This window comes from Canis aureus, chromosome 34, assembly GCF_053574225.1.
Source record: "Canis aureus isolate CA01 chromosome 34, VMU_Caureus_v.1.0, whole genome shotgun sequence".
Lineage (NCBI taxonomy): Eukaryota > Metazoa > Chordata > Mammalia > Carnivora > Canidae > Canis > Canis aureus.
The window spans coordinates 23986830-24010096 of NC_135644.1; the positions used below are offsets into that span (position 1 = coordinate 23986830).

Here is a 23267-nt window from a genome sequence, read left to right on the forward strand (position 1 = left end):
TAAATGAAACAACTTACTTTGGCAATTAGAGTACTAATCAATTTCTGAATAGTAAGGAAAATGTTTTATTAGCTAAAAGGAGAAAGATACATAAATCTTCTTTAAAAAGTTGTACTCTTTGTATCCTCTACTTTTATCAATATATCAAGGTATACATTATATATTACCAGAGGGAATAAAATATTTACTCATTCCTTAAATATTCTTAAAATATGAAACAAGAATGACATATCACAACAAAGAAAACCCCTCTTAAATATTTTAAGTTTCTTAATAATACAAAAAGCAAGCATCTGGAGTGCCTGGGTGGTTCAGTCAGTTAAGCATCTGACTCTTGATTTTGCCTCAGGTCATGATCTTGGAGTGGTGGTATCGAGCCCCCAGTGGGGGGGGGGGGGGGTGTGCACGCTCAGCAGGGAGTCTGCTTGAGATTCTGTTCCTCCCTCTCCTTGCCCTTCTCCACCATTGCATGAGTAGGCATGAAGGCATTTTCTCCCTCTCTCTCTCAAAAATAAATATTTTAAAAAAGAAAAAAGCAAGCATCTTACTCCTCACCTATATTTTGCAACAGAAATTTCCAGATTATTTAAGGTTTTTTTTAATTTACAAAGCAAATAGCCAGTGACAATACTGTGAGATTATCTACCGGAGAAAAATGTTGATGTTGAATAGGCCTTGGCATCAGAGAAACTCGTGTTCCAACTCTAGCTTCACTTCTTAGTTCCGTAACTCAATCCTATAATACAGGAGTAATTATCCCTATTCATATAGGATTACTGAGAAGATTAAATGAGATTAAGTTCATAGAAACATCAAAACATGGTAGGCACTCAGCATTAGTCCGCTGGGCTCAGCATTAGTCCATTTGGCTTTCATCCTCTCCTCCACCCCACTTCTATAAATCTAGGGAATCCTGATACAATTGTCAAAATATGTGGGTTCTCTTTATGGATGCATACATTTGCTGTAGATCCCATTAACAATTACATTTCTTATTTGAACTATCTGGCTATCTCCCTATATTGCTACAATGTTCACAGTCCTTAAAAAAACCTATAAGGAAGAGTCATGTTTGAAAGACTGAATATAAAATATTCAAAGATCTCATTTAGCCTAAAAAATAGAAATTAGGGAGGAAAATGGGAAGGTAATAGTACCCAGAAACTGTGGAACCAGGTACAAACTAAAATAAAATCAAAATAATCTTCCTATAGTGATATGGCTATTTAATGGTAACAAAAATGTATACTACCAGGTAATAAAATAAGCCATTTCCATGAAGTAAAAGAACACTGTTTTCTATAAAACAGAAAGGGGTGCTTTTCCAAAACTAGGTTTTGTTGTTTCATCTACTTCTGGTAAGCATTTTGCTTTCAATTACTTAGGGTTGGTATTTAGAACACCAAGGAATAAAGAACTACTCAACACAGAGCTACCATAGGCAGATAAGAGTGTACACAGGTAAAAAGAGGGAAAATATGCATAGGAGAAAGAGAAAAGTTAACTATGATAATCATTAATATACTCTTTACTGTCCCTAAGCCCACCCACTGTGCTCCACACAAGCATTCAGTGTCCTGGCAGGAAGGGCCTGTGCAATCACGAGCAACAGTCTGAAAAGCAGTACTGGGAGGCTACTTAGTGGAGACCATTGCCCTGCTCTGGTGGCTTGCTTCCAGGGCATTCCACCCAGATAACATCTCACAAAGAATCACCTTGACTGTGCATTGTGGGAGTAAACACTGACCATATCTGCCCAGATTTTAGATAAGTATGATATCTAGAGTACTGTCCAAATGATAATCTGATCTGCAAAATTACAAGTTACATTATAAAAGTTAAAGACAGGAAACCTGGGATCCCTGGGTGGCTCAGAGGTTTGGCGCCGGCCTCTGGCCCAGGGCGCGATCCTGGAGACCCGGGATCGAATCCCACATTGGGCTCCCGGTGCATGGATCCTGCTTCTCCCTCTGCCTGTGTCTCTGCCTCTCTCTCTCTCTCTCTGTGACTATCATAAAAAAAAAAAAAAAAAAAAAGACAGGAAACCCAAAGATCAATATACCAAATGAACAGTGTAGCCAGTAAATCAAGTAGGTAAACGCAGTGTTGAAGGTAGAGAAGAAAAAGACACAGACTGGATTTCCAAGATTGTAAATTCCATTCTTCTGGCATATTGAGATTATATGACAATACTTCACTTTCCTATGTATTGAACAGAGGTATCTTCCTTCTCATCCCATATATCTTTTGTACAAATACAAATATCAAATGTCATAGATCCATCATATACTTGACTTCAAATTTTTAAATACTAATATTTCATTTTTCCTCATAATTTTGATTTTCTATTTCATCAGAATGTGATTAATTCTGGAAGGTAATCTCAGTGCAATCAAAAATAACTGCTCCCCTTAGATTATAAAGAATTCAAACAAAACCATTTATGGTAATTTCCTATCAAAATAGAAATTTAACATTCGCAAGTGTCAAAGATCTTTCCCCTTGAAAGACCACTCTCAGTAGAATGTTCAAACAAAATTACAGAAAGTAACTATGATGCATCCACCAGGAATTTGTTTTCCTTGTACTTGAGAACTCTCGAGAGTAGATTTGAGACCTCTCCAGAGCACCACATTTTCATGGGGTTTAATATCTATTCAGAAGAATTACATTACAATGACAACTAGAAAGAGTGTGCTCTAATTAGCTTGCTATTGACCTGACCTTTCTTAATTTTCTACAGTAGAAACATCAGCTCAAGTACATGAATATAATAATTAGGAACTATACTTTTAAAAATAATAAAATTATTACATGACAAGCACAGCAAATGAAAAAAGTAAAAGGCTTCTTGTATTTTTGCTTTGTTTCTAAAGCAAAATCACTATTTATTTGTAGTTAAGCGAAGAAATAAAACAATTACAATTTCTTGACCCTTCCCTACTTCTTAATAGGCATAAAAATGGCCAAATTAATCTATCAATGTTTAGAAAGGCTCTCTGTAAATGTTCAGAGGATCACATAAGGATAGATAACTCAAAGAATCAAAGAGAAAAAAAGGTAACCAGAAGCATCCATCAGTATATAAAAATTGTCAATACAAATAGGCCAAAGTGCTCAAGGAATTTAATCATAAAAAGCCTTTTGTAAATGCCTATGCTCGTTTTCATGCTACTGAATCTTTTAGTAAATAAGGGTCATTTTTCAAATGTGACAGGTGTAAAGATTAATTATACATATTAACCTGTGTTGGTTCAAGCTACACCAGAATCTCTCTAGCAGATAAATATACAATAAAAATTAAATACTGTAACCTGTAACCTTAAAAACTACTACTAATGTAGTAGCTTCTTGTCTCTGCTTCCATTCTTTCCATCTTACATCTCAGCTCCTGAGTAACCAAGTTCTCTAAAATGTTTGTCTGGGGCGCCTGGGTGGCTCAGTTGGTCGGCTGCCTTTGGCTCAGATCAAGAGCCCCCCTCACATTGCCCCCTGGTCAGGCTCCCTGCTCAGTGGGGAGTCTGCTTCTCCCTCTCCTTCTCCCCTTCCCCCTGCTCATGCTCTCTCTCAAATAAATAAAATCTTAAAGAAAAAAAAAAGTTTGTCTAATAAGCGTAACTCCTTTGCTCAAAAATACCTAAGGATTTCCCAACTCACTTGGAAGAGAATCTTCTACAAGGCCCCACATAGTCTAGCCTCTGGCAACCTCTCTAGTTTTATGAAATGGCTAAGTAAAACATGAAAAAAAGTACTGAAAAATAAATTAGAATGCATTTCTGATTTTGTTGTACTTGCTGACTTTTTAATGAAGTACTAAAGGAAAATGTTAATATCATTTAATAATACTGACTTCTTTTGCTTAGTTTTGTTTGTTCATTTGTTTATTAAAACAACAGAATATTATATATGAAGTAAAAGTTCCTTTTGCCTTCTTCCCTTCTCATGAATTTGTGTGGATTTACCTAGGCCTATGGTAGTCACTGGTAACATGCAACAATAAACTCACATAAAATTAAAAATTCAATTCTTTAGTCACAATAGGGACAATCCATGGACTCAGCAGCTATATGTGGCTTAAATTTAAATTAATAGAAGTTGAAATTAAATAAAATTTATAATTCAATTCTTCAGTTGTTCTACTCACATTTCAAGTGCTTAATAGCTAGCCACATATGGCTAGCAGCTACTGTGTTAGAACTAATATAGAATATTTCCATCACTGCAGAAAGTTCTATTGGATAGTGCTGCTGTAGAACTTGTAATAATTTTACTCAGGAATTACATACTCTTTAAAAAAGTGTTGTTTTTAGAATTAACATTAATGCATTCACACTGTATCTCTCTCTCCAACCTGAATTTTTCTCTTAATATAAGAATCTGGTTCATTTTAACTGCTGTGTAATATTCCATCAGAACACATTTTTGCCACAGACATTTAAGTTCTTCAATTTTTTTTCAAAAACGTAAATGATGTTGTAATAAATACCCTTAAACAGGTGTCCTGATACACATGTGTAAGAATTTCTCTAAAGTGAATAAACAGAATTGCAGAGTCATAGAAGTTAGGGCATTTTCAACTTACTAGATACTATCAAATTGATTTCCAGAGCAACTTCAACCATTTATATTTCCACATGCAGTGTGTTCATTCAACAAATATTTATGTATTCTATTTGCCAGTAATGTTCTAAACATTGGGATACAATCCTTAACCAATTCCCATACCCATACTTGATACCCACACTGGGCCTACAGACAAAAAGCTCACATGAGAACTTTTGCTTTCCAAAATCCTAACAGTTAATACAACAGACTTTGTTAAAAAAAAAAAAAAAAAGGTCTAATACCTGTTTTATTTCTATTTCTCTGACATACAGTGAGGTTGAATATCTTCTCCTACGCTTATTGGCAGTTATCCTACAAACTTCTATTTCATGTTCTTTCTTCTATGAGACTATCTTTTCTGTCTTACTGATTTATGCTTCGCTAAATGTGTTGCAGATGAACGCATTACAAACATCTTCTCTCCATCTATTGCTTGTCTTTTAAGTTTGTTTCTACTGTCTTTGTTGGGACAAGAGTTAGTAATGTATTGAACTCAAATTAACAATCTTTTGAGTTTTACTTTCCTATTTCTTCTAAAATTTTCTTCTAAAAAATATTTCTTTGGGCTATTTTCTGTGTCTCTGACATGCTCACGTGTTTATTTAATCCTTTATGATACATCTAAAATAAGTATTAATCTCATTTTAAAGATGTGATAAGTGAAATTTTTATTGTGGTAAAATATACACAACGTAAAATTTATCACTAATCATTTATTTTTAAGTATACAGTTCTGTGGGCATTTAGCATATTCACATTGCTGTGCAACAAATACTAATATCCATATCCAGAATTTTTTCATCTTCCTAAATTGAAACTCTATAACCATTAAACACTAATACCCTCTCACCTACTTCCCCCAACCTCTGGCAACCACCATTCTACTTTCTATCTCCATGAATCTGACTACTCTAGTACTTCCTATAAGCAGAATCATTCAATAACGGTCCTTTTGTGACTGGCTCATTTCACTTAGCATCATGGCTTCAAGGTTCATCCATGTTGTATCAGATGTCAGGTTTTTCCTTCCTTTTTAAGGTTGAATAATATTCCATAGCATGTCATATCACATTTTGTTTATCTACTCACCTTATCAGTAAGACACAAGTTGCTTCCACCTTTTGGCTACTGTAAATAATGCTGCTACTGGATACAAATATCTGAGTCTCAGCTTTCAATTTTTGGAGATATATATATTGACAGAAATAGAATTACTGCATCGTATGGTACTTTTGTGCTTAATTTTCTGACAAACCACCACACTGTTTTTCAGAGGTTACATAATTTTATATTCCTACCAGCAATGCACATGGTTCTAATTTGTCTACATCCTAATCAACAATTGTGATTTTCTAGTATTTTTTTGAATAGCCATTCTAACTGGTGTATCTTCCAAAATTATAAAGTTTGATTTTCACAGTCATCATGCCTTCAATTCAAGTGGTATACATTTTTTGTGTGTGTGTCCCCCCCCCCATATAGAAAGGCATTTGTTCCAGGGCACCTGGGTAGCTCAGTCGATTAAGCATCTGCCTTAGGTTCATGTCATGATCCCAGAATCCTGGGATCAAGTTTGCATCTGGGCTCCCTGCTCAGCAGAGAGTCTGCTCTTCTCTCTCCCTCTGCTTGTGCCCTCTTCTGTCTCAGATAAACAAACATCTTGGAAGGAAGGAAGGAAGGGAGGGAGGGAGGGGCCACTTGTTCTAAAATCATTTAGTGAACAGGTCTTTTTTTCCACACTTTTTTTTTTTTTTTTAAGGTTTTTTTATTTATTTACTCATGAGAGACACAGAGAGAGAGAGGCAGAGACAGAAGCAGGCTCCATGCAGGGAACCCGACATGGGACTCAATCCCGGGTCTCCAGGATCACTCCCTGGACTGAAGGCTATGCTAAACTGCTGAGCCACCCGGGCTGCCCCTCCTCACTAATTTTTAATGCAATTTCTTTCACAAATCAAGTTCCCATATATGCATGAGTCTACTTTTGTGCTTCCGTCTTGATGACACTGATCTATCTACATACCAATATTACACTACTTGAGTCATATAACATTAAAATATATTTTGATATTTGGTGGAGCAAGTTTCTTTTTCCTTTCTAAGAATTTCTTTGCTATTCTTGGGTTCTTTTTTCTTATATGAATTTCAGAATTCGTTTTTCAATTCCATGAAAATTCCGGTTGATATTTTTATTGGAACTCCACTGAATTTATGATTAAATTAGAGGATTGGCATGTGATATTAAGACTCCTCATCTATGAAAATGGTATTATTTCATGTATTCCAGGCATTTTTTTCCATTGATATGTTAAGTTAATCCTTTCTATAAAATATCTGATCAAAACCCAAAAGACAAATAACAGAAAGAACATTTCTATTCAAAGACCCAGGGAAACAGAAAAATTACTATTAGTTATACATACAAAATCCATATACTACTATATAGATTTGGGAGTTACAACAAATAAAATAGAACACATCCAATTCAGGAAGTTTTGTTTTTGTTTTTTTTTAATCAAGCCACCTGAAATAATCCCTCAAAATGTAGCTTATATCTCACCACTTTCAGAAAGCCTCCTCTGGTCATTCATTTATAGTATCTTCCCTTTTTTTTGCATCTAGAAATTACTGGGATTTGTATCAGAGAGAAACAAATTGATAACTTATAGGCAATATAGGCCTGCATATGTGCTTAGTTTGGTCTACATGTTTCTTAAAACAAAAACCAGAGACCAAGGATATTTTTGTGATTTTGTGTTAGGATTTCTGACTTGCAGGTATGTCATTCTCTCCGAGGGACCCAGCTAACAAAGATTCTGTCTCCGTGCTTCCTTGATTACCAAGAGAGACAAATCACGCTGATTTTTAAAGCTTCCACATAAAAGTGATCTATTAATTTTCAACTCCCATTCCATTAGTCAAAGCAAAATCATGGTCAAGCTAACTTAAAAACTGATGGAGAAATAAAATCCTACTATGTGCCTGAAAGGTTAAATATCAGAAATGATTTCGTATAGTTGAGGACTCTGCCTTCAATTTCTTCCCTTCTATCTATTCTGCAAACTACTACTAGAATTACTTTTCAAAAACACAGACTGAATCAGGGCCCCTGGCTGGCACAGTGGGTTAAAGGTATCTTGGTTTTGGCTCAGGTCATGATCTCAAGCCCACATTGGGCTCCCCACTAAGTGCAAAATCTGCTCATTCTCTCCACCTCCCCTTCTGCCACTCCATCCCATACACGCATGCATTCTCTAATAAATAAATAAAATCTTTAAAAGAAAAGGCACACAGATCATAAATCTGCTAAAAAGTCTTCATGAAACTATAATGCCTATGGGAAAAAAAAAGTAAAAAATCACTAGGGATGGTATTCAGTCCTTTCACAACCTACTCTAAATTTATTCACCAGCTTCTTTCCTCATTATTTTCCCTTACGTCACATATTTTCCAACTTTTTGAGTATGCCTTTCCGTATATTCCAAAATTTAGCTCAAACATCATTTCTTCAATTCAGTCTTATTTAATTGCGGAAAAAGTTAGAAATCCTGCATCCACTGTACTTTGAAATCCTATTTATTTTTTAAAGATTTTTTTTTATTATTATTCATGAGAGACACACACAGAGAGAGAGGCAGAGACACGGGCAGAGGAAGAAGCAGGCTCCATGCAGGGAGCCCGACGTGGGACTCGATCCGGGGTTTCCAGGATCACGCCCTGGGCCGAAGGCGGCGCTAAACCGCTGAGCCACCTGGGCTGCCCAAAATCCTACTATTTATAATGAACATTAGTATCTACTCAAAGTAGTTAATATGTGCCAGGCACTTAAAACATAATTGATGTGCTTCTACTAGAATATAACATACCTAGGTTAAGTAATAATGTTCTTAGAAAATCAAAATACCAGGTGCCTGGGTGGCTCAGTTGGCCTTGGGCTCAGATCACGATCCCAAGACACTGGGATAGAGCAGCTGGCTCCCTGTTCAGCAGGAAGTCTGCTCCTCCCTCTCCCTCTGCCCCTCCCCTCTGCTCATGCACTCACTCTATCTCAAATAATAAATAAATTCTTTAAAAAAATCAAAATACTGGCCTAACAAATTAAAATACAAGTCAAGATGCCACTGACATTTTACTTTAAAAATTCATGGGCAGCCCGGGCGGCTCAGCGGTTTAGCACCACCTTCAGCCCAGGGCGGATCCTGAAGACCCCAGATCGAGTCCCACGTCAGGCTCCCTGCATGGAGCCTGCTTCTCACTCTGCCTGTGCGTCTCTCTGTGTCTCTCATGAATAAATAAATAAAATCTTTAAAAATAAATAAATAAAATACTTTAAAAATTCATTTACTTTCTTTTTAAAGATTTATTCGTGTGTGTGAGAGAGATCAATCTTCCACAATTGTACGGGAAGAAGGGAGGGTCAGAAGAGTAGTAGACTCCTCCCAGAGTGCAGAGCTGGAGGTGGGGCTCCATCTCTCTCCACATCCTAGATCTCCACCCCGAAGATCACGACCTGAGCCAAAACCATGAGTTGGAGCCTAACCAAGAGTTGGAGCCTAACCTACTGAGCCACTCAGGCACTCTTAGAATTCATTTACTTTTAAGCTTATCTTAAAAGCTTACCTTGACTTTTCTAAAAGCTAAATGGACCCAAAGACTTAAACTAAAACTTTTAGAGACTGGAGACTATGCTTTGGCTATGCCTATCTCTTGGGTTTTATCTTCACAGATTTTGGAAAGTTTAGTTGCCAAGACCTAACTTGGGATAGTTATAAAGACAATCAAGTAGCCAAATTACAGCAGCAAATGCTTTTAATAAATCATCTCAGGCAGCCCCGGTAGTGCAGCGGTTTGGTGCTGCCTGCAGCCCAGGGTGTGATCCTGGAGATCCGGGATCGAGCCTGCTTCTCCCTCTGCCTGTGTCTCTGCCCGTGTCTCTGCGCCCCCACACCCCCCCCCGTCTCAATAAATAAGTAAAATCTTAAAAAAAAAAAAAATCTCATGTCTTACAGTAATTTCAAGTTTGTAAACACTTTAACAAATACATTTGAAATTTAAAGCTACTAGTTAATAAATTTAAATAGATCTAATAAAACATCTGTTTGTTTCTCCTTCAAACCACTAATAAATTTATACCAAACTTCAGGATTACAGACAGACTTAATGGTATTAGCCTATCATTGTTCAAGTATTAACATTTCAAACTGTAATATTAAAAAAAAAACCTCCAAATTGTTTTTGTAGGTATAGACATGATAATGAAAAAGTAGGAAAAAGTACCATGATAAAGCTAAAGGAAGAGAAAGTTTTAAAACACTATTAACAATATTAAAATATGGGGATCCCTGGGTGGCTCAGCGGTTTAGCGCCTGCCTTTGGCCCAGGGAGCAATCCTGGAGACCCGGGATCGAATCCCACGTCAGGCTCCCGGTGCATGGAGCCTGCTTCTCCCTCTGCCTGTGTCTCTGCCTCTCTCTCTCTCTCTCTCTCTCTCTCTCTCTCTGTGTGACCATCATAAATAAATAAAAATTTTAAAAAAAATGTTTAAAGACCTTTATTTATTTATTCTGAGATAGAGCATGTGAGTGAGGGAAGGAATAGAGGGAAAGGGACAAGCAGACTCTGTACTGAGCACAGAGCCTGACAAAGGGCTCGATCCCAGGACCCTGATATTATGACCTAATCTAAAACCAAGAGTCAGGGATCCCTGGGTGGCGCAGTGGTTTAGCGCCTGCCTTTAGCGCCTGCCTTTGGCCCAGGGCGCGATCCTGGAGACCCAGAATCGAATCCCACGTCAGGCTCCCGGTGCATGGAGTCTGCCTCCCTCTGTCTGTGTCTCTGCCTCTCTCTCTCTCTCTCTGTGTGTGACTATCATAAATAAATAAAAATTAAAATATAATAAAAAATAAAAATAAAACCAAGAGTCAGACACTTAACAGAGCCACCCAGGCACCCCAAGACTAAAATAAAATTTTAATGAAAAAACATTAAGCACTGAACACTAGTATTTGATAAAGGAGACATCACAGAAATAAGCACCCCACAAATATCCCCTTAAGAGTTTGCCATTTAATTGGGAAGATGAAACACATACTTGAAATAATAAATTTTCAAACAACGTATTTTCAAGTTCAAATAAAAATATACAGGACACATGAGATGATTAAATTATCAGAAACCAAGGAGAGGTTACTGAATCAAACTTAAGTTTTTTACTTACTACAAAGGTTTGTAGTACTCACAGAGGTATGATATAGCTTATTTGTGGTTGGTAAAACCGTATTTCATGTCCAGCAATTTTTCAGCATGGATTTCTAGCACAGATATATAATTTATGGCATCTAATGCTTAAGAAAAGATATTTGGTATTTAAATTTACTGCAACTTCCTTTAAGAATCGTACTAAAGCAATATCATAGCCTATATTTTGCAGGTAAATTTGCAGTACCTACATAATACCTCAGCTCACTTCTGACATTTACGAAAGTATAAAAAACAGCTTTGGAAGGGTCAAGTCCCAAAAATTGACCTCTTTTTTTTTTTTTTTTTTAAAGATTTTATTTATACAGAGAGTGAAAAAGTACAAGGGAGAAAGAATATCTCAGACTCTGCACTCAGTTTGGACTCAATACAAAGATTGATCTTATGACCCTGAGATCATGACCTCACTTAACCAACTGAGCCACCCAAGTGCCCCAAGGCTTAGGCCTTTTCAGAGTATGGATTAAATAGATCTTACAAAAATGAAGAATCATAAAGAAATAGGCTGATAGTAAAGGAACATGAGAAATAGTCAACACTAACAGAAGTAAAAAGAGCTGAAGTCTACACAAGGATGCAAAACAGAATCACAAAATGATTCCAACTTTCTAAAAGGAAAAGGTGTATCAGTAAAAGACATGGCAGATCTACTTAAGGAATTCTTTTTTTTTCTTTAAAGATTTTATTTACTTATTCATGAGAGACACAGAGAGAAAGAGAAAGGCAGAGACACACAGGCAGAGGGAGAAGCAGGCTCCATGCAGGGAGCCCGACGTGGGACTCGATCCCAGGACTCCGGGGTCACGCCCTGAGCCAAAGGCAGATAGATGCTCAACCGCTGAGGCACCCTCTATGTAAGGAATTCTTATAAAATTGCCTCCACACTGAAAATACCATAAAATCCCCAACAAAACTGTGTCTTTCACAACATATAGACTACTTTAAATGAAGGAAGATAAACTGATTGACCATGATATGAAAATGAGGGAAACTTGGTAACTAGAAGGGTTATAAAGGTAGGTTATAAAATATTCCCAAAATTTGGCCATAAAACATTATGCTACATATAAGCCTCAGGAAAGGAACAACACATAGTCATCACTTTTGTGAATGGAAAACTGGAAAGATAATCAGTGTAGAACTCAAAAAAGGCAAAAATTTCTTCCTCACCTAAAGCAGAATAAATATTCTGTGATTAAAAAAAAAAAATCTATCTAGAGACCATCTGCCCAACAGTAAGAAACAAGATAGATGATAATACTAAAACTGAAAACAAATTTAATTTTATTAAGAATGTAAAGAAAAAAAAGAGATATTACATATTAATTCATCCATGGATCATAACTACCAGAAGGAATTTATCAGTATTAAAATTGTACATACATTCTGTGGGTCAGTTTTCTGGATTTTGCCATGCATGCCATGTTTACTTTTTCATGTGTTACTTCTAAAGTCTACATTGTAAACCCAGAAGTAAGATATTTTGAGTCATTTTTTTATTAAAAGGGAAGTTTGAAAATCTCGCACATCCCAAAATTTTAAACTAAAAAATAGAGAAAATTCTTATTCCTAGGAGAAATGAAATTAAAATAATAGAAAACGTTCTCCACACGTTATTCAGTGTTGCAAATATAACCACCAACAATAAGGTAAGCTTCTTACCATAAGATTATCTGAAAGATGATTTTTGTGGGAGTGATTTCTTTCTCTTTGGGTAAGTAAAGAAAGATGTGTAGTTTGCACATAAAGAAATACTGAAAAGTCTATTTACTAACCTGGCCCAGTCCAGGCATACCTCCTCCAAGTCTAAGAAGTCTGTCCATATTTCTAGAAAACAGAAACAAAGGAAAACGTTCCTAAGCACAAAAGTGTTTACTCAATTGCTATCTATATAATTCACCTTCAGTCACTCAGTATGTCAAAAATATTGGTGGTAATTACAACACAACATCAGACTTCCTGTTAATTAACACCACATATTAATTCAAGAAGCTGTCTTCCATGCTAATTAACAGACCTTACTTTACTGCTTTGGTTTTGGGTTATCCCCGGTTTTAAAGACAAGCAATCTTAGCATACTTTCAAAACTTTGCTATCATTAAGTTAATTATATTTTCTCATTGTTATCTAATAAAGTACCTGAATGAGGAAAAAGTGCCTGAAATGCTTATCATATGTATGATTGAATTTCCTTCAATTTGTCCAGAGTGTACAAATAAAAATCCTCACTTTTAAATTAAATTTTAACATCCTCATTAGTAAGTTCTGTGCTAATTAACTTACAGCTTGTCAGTTATCATCAAAACTACATGTGAAAGACATTGTGAGCAGATTATGGATCTCTGAATTAGCATCAAAGGCTTTTTCAAAATGAACTCATTATACTAAAAGAAATATTATAAAGTAAACATTAAATGCATTAAGATAGTGTTCTAGAACCTACACAGATATTTAGCCTTATTTCAGATGTTGTAGACATATACACTTTTTTCAATAAGGAAATTCAGCTGCTGTTCTCAACAATAATTTTGGAGTTAACCAATAGAACATTAACTTTAAAGTACCAATCTGATTTGTTTTTCATGTCTAGAATACTAACAGAAGACATTCTTATAAGCTTGAAAAACTCAAAAGAAATCAAAGGAAAAAAATAGCAAGGATAACAATATGAACTCAACTACACAAAAAAGTGTAACCAAATTATAAAAAATTATTATCAATACAACTAAATACTTTAAACGTGTCAATGAAGCATTTCTTCCACTAGAAAATTGTTACTGTGCCTTAAAATTTCTAAATGTATTCTCCAGAAATGGTATTACTACAATTTATATTCTAAATTAAATGCTAATGAATTAGTCGTTTGTTCATGTTGTTTTACTAGTTAGAACTGCTATATACACTAAAATTTAATAATGTACTCATGATCATTACATTACAGCCTAATCATGTTTGTTGGATCTTGCTAACAAGTTACTCCTGTATTTAACCATGTTAATATTGCGAACTTTATCCAAGTCCACATACAGAAATATGCACAAATGACACAGCCATGGAATCTTCACAAAGTGAACACACTCCCATAGCCACTACCTAGATAAATAAACAACATTATCAGCACCTAAGCATACTTCTCAGGCACCCTTTCCAGTCCCTATCACCATGGAAAGATAGAATTCCAACTTCTAATGGTATATATTAGTTCTGCTGCTTTTGAATTTTATATAAACAATTATAAACAACTTTATATCAACAAGTCTATGAGATTCACAACAGATAAATTCATTTTAAAAAATGAAAGGCAAATAAGAAACTTGAGTGTCCAAAGTTTCTGCTTTATAACCTTAACGCATTCCAATAGCAGCATTTACAAAATCTCCATCAAATTCTCATTAAAATTCCTCAACTCAAATACAGCATTTAACACATGGCACTTTTTAAAAGACTATCTACACGGGGGGAGGGGAACTGAATAGTTTAAAATATTTAAGATAATGTGTATAAAATACATAAATACATTTCTCTAGAATGTATTACCAAAGGGAAAAAAAATTCCTTTGGACCATTCCAAGCTTAGAAACTTAAGGAACAAATGGAAAAAACTAACAACATACAGTATACTTTAGACATTATATACATTCCAGGCCAAAGTCGATTCCCAGCTGTGTTCAGTTTATCTATTCCCCCAGTGTTGTTTCTGATGACTTTACACAGACTCCAGATGCTGTGAATATACATGAGCGATGTGGGGAGCAGAGGGAAAGAAAATCTGGCAGGTCAAATTTGTGTTTTTAGTAAAATTAGATGTCTCAGCAAACAGGAAAAAATATTTAACAAACTAAAACATTTTAGATAACATAAACATATCTAATAAAAATACTAACATTTGGAAATGATATATATCGATAAATGTTCTATATTACACTTTCTAAAAAGAGTTACAGAAAGAAAGTAAGAACAAAAATGCTAGCTAATCTAAATGACTTTCATTAGCTCTTAAATCTGGATACCTATCACATATTTATAATTTGATGTATGCTAAAAAATGATACATTTTCATAACATCTTTATATCACTTCCTAAAATAATAGGTGAAAGTTATACACATTCTTGATTCTCACCTGGTCAGTAACTCCAACTCTTGAAGTGTTAAGCTTCAATTCGTTGAGTTTGACAAATTTCTTCTTAACTCAAGCTATACTGGCAGGTATAACTTTTCCAAAGTATTTTTTTCTCTCTCTCCTAAAAAAGGTAAATAAAATAAGATATAATTATTTTGAAAACTATGGAGGAAAATATGCCAAGAGCTAGAAGTGAAGCAAAATTCCTTAAAGCAAAATAGAAATCAAAATTGATTTTAATCACCATTCCCAGAAGAATATGTAAAGGAATAGCATTCCAGGGAGCTATATAAAGCAGAGGATTAACCCCACGTACAAATTTTGTTTTGAAGTCTCTTTTTTGATCAGTTTTAGCTATACATAAGAATTGACATTTCATGACTTTTAGTCTTTCTAGAGGTATTTCAAAGAACAAAGAGAAAATTTACTCATATTTTTAAATAGGACATTGTATTGTGCAATTACCATATAGTCCCATTGCAGATTATTACAAATCCATGATATATTATGGAATCTTAGTGATGTTATTTTCCCATAATTGAAAGTTTGCTACTTCATTGCCGTAGGAACTAGTTCATTTCTTAGTCAATTATTCCCAACTATGCCAAAAAGACTGAAATAACAAGAAAAATGGAAGAGTAAGAATTATCCATGCAATAATGAAATACATTATTGCTATTGCTTCATCCTTCTATTGTGCTGCCCAAAGTATTTTACCATCTTTCAGAAAAATATGAAAGACTAGAGACATAATCTTTGGAGCTTTTTTTTCTTTTTAAGCTTTCATTTGAACACAGTTGAAAATTCAGAATTTTTCATGTTACATCCATAATGTCAAAGATAGGAAAAGTCACAGAGAAAAAAATTTTTACAATGATTAGAGAATCACAAGATGAATATAAAGAAACAGGTAACAGCACTCTTGTCTCTAACGATAACAATAAAATTGATGGTATAAACCAGGGTTTCTTCAGCACTGTTGACATTCAGAACCAAATTTTTTGTTGTAGGGGTTGTCTTACGCATGACAGGGTGTTTAGCAGCATCCCTGGCCTTTATGCATTAGATACTGGAAGCACCTACCCAGTCATGATAATCAAAAATGTCTCCGGACATTGCCAAATGTACCCTGGAAGAGCAAAATCACTCCCAGTTCAGAACCACTGATATAAACAAAATTTCAGACTATACATCTTCAGATAACAAAATTAACCCTACATGAATTTTCTAGAACTGAAGAACCACTGAGTGCTGGAAACAGTTTAGGAGCTCTTTATAAAGTTCAACAAAGAATTACCTTATGACGCAGCAACTTCACTACTAGGTATATATCGAAAAGAATTAAAAATAGGTATTCAAAACAAACACAGGTACATATATGTTTACAGTATCATTATTCTTAACAGCCCAAAGGTGGGAAAAGCCTAAATGTCCATCAAAAGGTGAAAGGATAAACAAATTCTAGTATGACTATACGTACAATGGACCATATGGAATATCATTCAGCTATAATATGGAATGTAGCACTGACACATGTGATAATGTGGATGAACCTCAAAACATGCTACGTAAAGAAAGACATGCACAAAAGGTTGCAAACTGTATGATTCCATTTATATTAAATATCCCAAATATATGAATCTATAGGAAAAGAATGCAGATTAGTGACTGCCAGAGGTTGCAGGTAAGGAGTAAAATGGAGAAACTGCTTAATGGGTAAGGAATTTTACTACAGAATAATGGAAATGTTTTGGAGCTAGACAAAGGTGGTAGTCACACAACACTGAATGTACTAAAAGACAATGAACTGTTCACTTCTTTTTTTTTTTTTTTTTTTTTTTAGATGTATTTGTTTGAGAGAAAGAGAGTCAGAGCACATGCACACTTAATGAGAGGAAGGGCAGGAGACGGGGGAAAGAATCTCAAGCGACACAACACTGAGAGTAGAGTCTGACACAGTGCTTGATCTCACATCCTCTAAGATCACGACCTGACCTGAAACCAAGAATCAGATGCTTAACTAGCTGAGCCATCCAGGTACCCTGGAACTGTTCACTTTAAAATGGTTAATTTTGGGATCCCTGGGTGGCGCAGCGGTTTGGCGCCTGCCTTTGGCCCAGGGCGCGATCCTGGAGACCCAAGATCGAATCCCACGTCAGGCTCCCGGTGCATGGAGCCTGCTTCTCCCTCTGCCTGTGTCTCTGCCTCTCTCTCTCTCTCTCTCTCTCTCTCTCTCTGTGACTATCATAAATAAATAAAAAAAAAAAAGAAAAAAGAAAAAAAATAAAATAAAATAAAATGGTTAATTTTATGTCAATTGAATTTTACCACAAAAATTATTTCTTAAGTAGATCAATGAGTGAACAATATATTTGAAAGACTAAAAAAAAAAGGCTCTCATCTAATTAGGTATTCAACAAGAAGGACTTTACTACAAACTTATTTATTTATTTATTTATTTATTTATTTATTTATTTATTTATAAAAACCAGACTTTAAGATTTTATTTATTTATTCATGAGAGAGACACACCCAGAGAGAGCAGAGACAGACAGAGGCAGAGGGAGAAGCAGGCTCCATGTAGGGAGCCCAATGTGGGACTCGACCCCCAGGACTTCAGGATCACACCCTGGGCTGAAGGCGAACGATGAACCACTGAGCCACCCAGGTGTCCCATTACAAGCTATTTTACAAGAACTTGTTTTGCTAAAGAGATGTGTGACATATTCTTTTATCTTTTATAATGCTAATGAAGTTCGTATGTGGACAAATGCTAAAGTGTCCAAAAAAATGAGCAAAATGAAATAGGTAATGTAGAAGTGAAAAAAAAAATCATTGGACTAACTTTAATTGGTATTCATAAATCTAAAAAAAAAATGTTTTGTAAGCAGAGATAATACCCATTGTCTCTTCAACAAAATTATGAACTATCTATGTTTTCAGAAGTATTACAATTGGGAAATGAAAAAGTTCTGGAAACGAATGATGGTGATAGTTGCACAACTTGAATGTACTTAAAGCAACTGAACTGCACATCTAAAAATGGTTAAAATGGCAAGTTTTATGTTATGCATATTTCATATGGAGGTAAAGAGCCATGACTCCGCAGTACAAGTGCCAGTATTCAAATTCTGTCTCTAATACTTATTAGCTGTGTGTCCTTGGGTCAGTTACCTCTCTGAGCCTCAGCTTCCTCATCTGCAAAATGGAAATAATGATAGAATCCATCTTATACAGTTGTTTACAAGATTAAAGAAGACAGTGGACATAAACATTTAACGTGATGCTGGGGGGACATCTGGGTGGCTCAGTGGTTGAGCGTCTGCCTTCAGCTCAGGGCATGATCCCGGGACAAGTCCTATATCGGGCTCCCTGCATGGAGCCTGCTTCTCCCTCTGCCTGTGTCTCTGCCTCTCTGTCTCTCTCATGAATAAATAAATAAAATCTTAAAAAAAAAAAAATAACATGCTTGGTGTACAGTAAGTAAACAATGAATGCCAGGTGCTATCATCTGCACTACCCTCCTTAGGGGTCTACAATTCATACAACATAGATTCTTCTTCTCACTGTCACTTAGTGAATTTCAAAACAATAGGTACATTTTCACAGTACTAAATGAATTACATTGGAGAGGAGGGACTTCCACTTTGCAGAATTTAGCAAAAGGGTTAATAAAATTAAAGTGTTACACTATAATATAAAAGACAATACTTAGAAATAAAAGCCATACAAAACACCTACGGATCTAAACCAGGCTTTTAAACATATCGAAAAACAGAGGACCCAAGAACTTATCATGATATGATTAACTTACTTTAAACATTATCAGATAACATGAATAAAGTGTTTAGCTGTAATTAATATGTCATACATAGAATAATGTTTAGAATCCTAACTGGTTAAAAAAAAAAAAAACACAGTACGTACTTTCAAAAAGTTATACATCAAAAAGTTGATTTTCCACTTGTTCATCTCCCTGAGTTGATATCTGATTAGAACCTGAAACAATTAGATTCTGTTCAGGTTGGAATTAAATCAATTCTCAAATATTTACAGGGAATGTACAGAACCACAAGTAACTTTAAAAAACAGACCCTTCAAAATTATCTTAATCTGGATTTGAAATGTGGCAATTTTTTTTTAATTTTTCAACCTTTTCACAAGGGACACTGTTGTCCCAATAATTCATAAAATTCAAACAAAATCATGAAGCCCTTAGCTGTTTGAGTTTATCATTGTTTTTCTTAGTTCATTTTTTTTTAAACATATATATATATTTTTTATGATAGTCACAGAGACAGAGAGAGGCAGAGACATAGGCAGAGTGAGAAGCAGGCTCCATGCACCGGGAGCCCGACGTGGGATTCGATCCCGGGTCTCCAGGATCGCGCCCTGGGCCAAAGGCAGGCGCTAAACCGCTGCGCCATCCAGGGATCCCCCTTAGTTCATTTTTCATTTGTACTCCCCAACCCATGTTGCAGTTACATATTACTTCTGAGACTGCTGCTAAACCCCCTCTTTACTCCAGATCTCACTATATCTCTAATTCCTCTACTTTCTGATTTGTGGAAAGTAATTAAGAACTTCTTTGACTTTCTTAAGGGCTTTCTTCAATGGAAGAAATAGAAAAAGTCAATATTAAATTTAATTATATAAGTAGGATTTTGAAAACAAGATTTTTCCAGTTTAGAACAGTGAAAATGGAAATACCACAAACATCTTTTCTTCTGCTGTCTCCTAATTACAGCATTCAGTTAAATATTCATTAAACACAAGTCTCCCCCTCTATCCCAAAGCAGAGTGTTCCTATTAAAACTTTCCTAAGTGGAAATGACATAAGTCGAAGAAACAATTACCATTTTGTAAAAGCAAAAATCCTCTTTGGTTCTCTTTCTGTTAGCAAAAATGGGTATAATGTAGGTGTTCTGTAAAACTCAAGTGGGGTAAAGCTAACTTTCAGATAGTAGGGGAAACCTGTATTACCTTGTACATAAGGTGATACAGAAATAGAGCCACTAAGAAACTCAGTGACTTTCGCTGAATTTATAGTCTATTTGGGGAAGCAGGATATAAACCCATGAAAAATACATAAAGTTAAAGGAAGCAGTGTAGAGCCAGAAAGCCTGTGAAGGCAATCAGACCTCAATTTGAATACGAGCTTCAAAACCTACTCTCCAGGAATGCCTGGGTGGCTCAGTAGGTTAAGTGTCTGCTTTCTGCTCAGGCCATGATCCCAGGGTCCTGGGACTGAGTTTCACATCGGGCGCCCTGCTCAACGGAGAGCCTACTTCTCCCTTTCCCTCAGCCAACACCACCCCCTTCATACTCCTCTCTCTCTCTCTCTCTCTCTCTCAAATAAATAAAATCTTTAAAACCAAAAACCTATTCTCTGTATGATCTGGAAAACGTTACCTTCTTCTACAGATTTCTTCTATAAGATGGGGATAATACCTACCTTGCAAGTTGGTGGTAAGATGAAATACAATGTGCCTAATATAGTGCCTGGAACATTCTTAAGGTACTCAAGAACTCTTGATACTGTTGTTATCATCACCTTAGAACCAGAAGCTATATTTAATCCAACTCTCATCTTACACATGGAGACTCCAAAATATCACAAAGCAGGATATGAATGTCAAATGAGTGCAAAAAACTGAGTGTACGACAAGTTCCTGAGTAATAAATCTCATGAATATTCAGGTAAGACTTTCAGAAGTGGATACTACATTATAAAATGAACACTGCTATACGATGGAAAACAAAAGCACAATTGCCTCTTGTTCCTGATATTCAAACACGGGTTCCAAACCTACATACTAAACACAAGTTTACACGACAAGCATAAAAATAAAATAAACCCATAACAGGTTAAAATGCAGGTTTACATTTAGAACCGCAAAAGATTATTTACCAAGCACCTTGGGGGGGAAGAAAAATATCCCAAAGTCAACAGATGGGGTTTCTTTGAAAGAGGACTTCAAAACTTCCTTCTGTGGGCCAGAAATAATTTTGTCCTGGGACACATTCAAATCACTATTCAGGCCTTTGACTAAATATCACTTCACTGAACACAACTGTATGTAGTTTATTCTGAGCTACTATATCTTAATCATCTCTCCAAATGCACAGTAACTCACTAAATTTATATTTGTTTAAAGCATATAAACTTTAAATGAGCCAGCTGCCAGCCTTAGGTAACAAAACAAGAAAACCACCACCGTGTTAATAAACATCTCCACCAAAACTGTGTTCAGTTTTTTGTTATTTCGACATTATCAGTGACTGGCTTATGACTTTATTCCTAATAAACAACAGAGCAGCACCAAAAACATATTTCTTTGACCAAAAAATAATAATAGTCTTCACCCAAAACTGCATTTCTATGCTAATTTGTAAAGCTTCTTCCTTGCCTTCCCCATGAATCTTTATCGACTTTTTAGTTACCATTTTTAATTTCAAGACTTTTTCATTCCCCAACTATACTAGATTTATATTAAAACTCTTCCGAAAAGTTTACACTTTTTCTTCTTTTGACAGACACAAAGTAAGTCCCCAGGGAAAACTAAGTTCCAAGAAGTAACAGAGTAGCAGATTAATACTTTATTGAAAACAGGAAATGTTATCTATTCACCAATTTAAAAACAAACAAACAACAAAAAAAACCACACAACTCCTCAATCAAGACAAACTGAAAGTTAAAAGGCAGAGCAGGGGGAAAAAAACAACAAAAAACAAAAACGAACACCATACTTTGGAAGAGTTTCAGGGTTAAAAACCGGTGCATCTCTGGGGTTTCTGTTTGGTTTTTAAAGGGAATTAAAATCCTAACACTACGAGAAAAAGGGTCAAGGCCCACGGGAAGGGCCAGGGACGGAGGCAGCAGGCCTTCAACGGGCAAGTTCTCGTCCGCGCTGCCTGCCGTCAGGTGCCCGGCGGACACAGCAAGAGGCCACACACAGGTCCCCGCTGCAGGGAGGGGGTCCCCAGGCCGAGTCTAATCCCGCGGGGCGCACCCGGCTGACAGGAGGCCCGGGTCCCCGGCGGAGGGCGGCGGGAGGGCGGCGGGAGGGCGGCGGCCCGCGCCCCTCGGCGCCCCGGCCTCAGCGGCCGCTCGGCTGCGCAACGTGACTCAGGCGAGCGCGCGGCTGGCGGCGGCCTAGCGCGGCCGCCCGCGGACCGGCCCTCCCTGCCTTACCTGCGGCCGGCGGGCGCGGGAGGCGGCGGTCCGGGCTCTGGTCTCCCACCTGCGGCGACGCGAGGGCGGCGGCGGCGGCTCCCGCTCCACGGGGCTCTGGCTCCGCGAACCGGCGATGAATCAGCCCGATTCCATTCAAAACAGTCGCCCGGGCCTCCGGCGCGAAGCACTTCCGGGTTCACGGCTCGGGGCTCCGCTTCGGCTTCCGTTCCCCGACGGCCAATTGGAGCGGGCTCGGGCGTCGGGCGGGCGCCCCGGAGCAGAGCGCGCACGGACGGCGGCGCGGCCCGCGGCTCGGGCTCGGGCTCGGGCTCGGCCTCGGCTGCGCGCGCCGCACGGAAGCCCGCCCCGACCTCCGCCCCTTTCTGCCCCCACCTTCCTCGCGCCCCCTGCGCGCGTCCCGGTCGGGAGGCGCCGGGCTGGGAGGCGGAGCCGCGGGGCGGCGGGCCCCGGAGCCCGGGTCGCTGGCGTGCTGGCGGCGGCGCCCGGGCCATCTGCGAAGCCCGAGAGAAAGGGGCGTAAAAAGGCGGGGAGAGGTCCCAGGTCCTCTTCACCGCGCACCTACCCACCGCCTTCGCTCTCCGGGGACTGGATTTCCAGGAAAACCCAACGTTTCCCAAATGTTAGAACCACCTATTTTAAGCCCAGTTTCATTTACAGGGCTTTAAAAAAGCATTATTCACGTTTCTCCAAGTAATTAGCGTCAACAGCGTTAAACTCCTCATCTGCTCTGTGCTGGGTTTTCAGAGACCAAAACTGGAGGCCGAGAAAATCGAGGCCGCCCCACCTCGAGTTTAGCATTAGCCCGAGTACAGCCACCGCAGGGCCCTGGGAGTAAGAGCTGAACTTTCCAGGAAAAACCGCGGGACGCCCTCGACAGAGACAGAGAGTCCTGTGTTGGAAGGAAAACAGATCTTAAGAAACTCCCCCACCCTTTCCCCCATATTGGAATGAAAAAATTCTTCTGCCCCTTCTGAAAATCCCCTAGACCAGCCCATAAAACCCCAGCTGGAACCCACCCCGGGGTCCCAGTCCCTGCTCCGCCCTGTGGGGCACACTTGGACCCAAGCTGGAGCTTGTTAGTAAAC

At 37.5% G+C, this 23267-nt stretch overlaps 1 protein-coding gene across 2 annotated transcripts in view; it reads right to left on the reverse strand.

Moving 5' to 3' along the window:
• PSMD14 (proteasome 26S subunit, non-ATPase 14) overlaps window positions 1-22374 on the reverse strand; it is a 102176-nt gene extending 79802 nt beyond the window's left edge. Inside the window, exons 1-3 of one of the 2 annotated variants that reach the window (XM_077883450.1) lie at window positions 22180-22374; window positions 14985-15105; window positions 12639-12690 (exon numbers count right to left, since the gene is read on the reverse strand). In XM_077883450.1, the coding sequence (XP_077739576.1) occupies window positions 12639-12686 (48 nt within the window). In that variant the 5' untranslated portion in view covers window positions 12687-12690; window positions 14985-15105; window positions 22180-22374. Of the gene's footprint in view, window positions 1-12638; window positions 12691-14984; window positions 15106-20439; window positions 21390-22179 lie in introns of those variants that run through there. The other variant, XM_077883451.1, reaches the window with a different exon arrangement.
• Window positions 22375-23267: the final 893 nt, after the last annotated feature.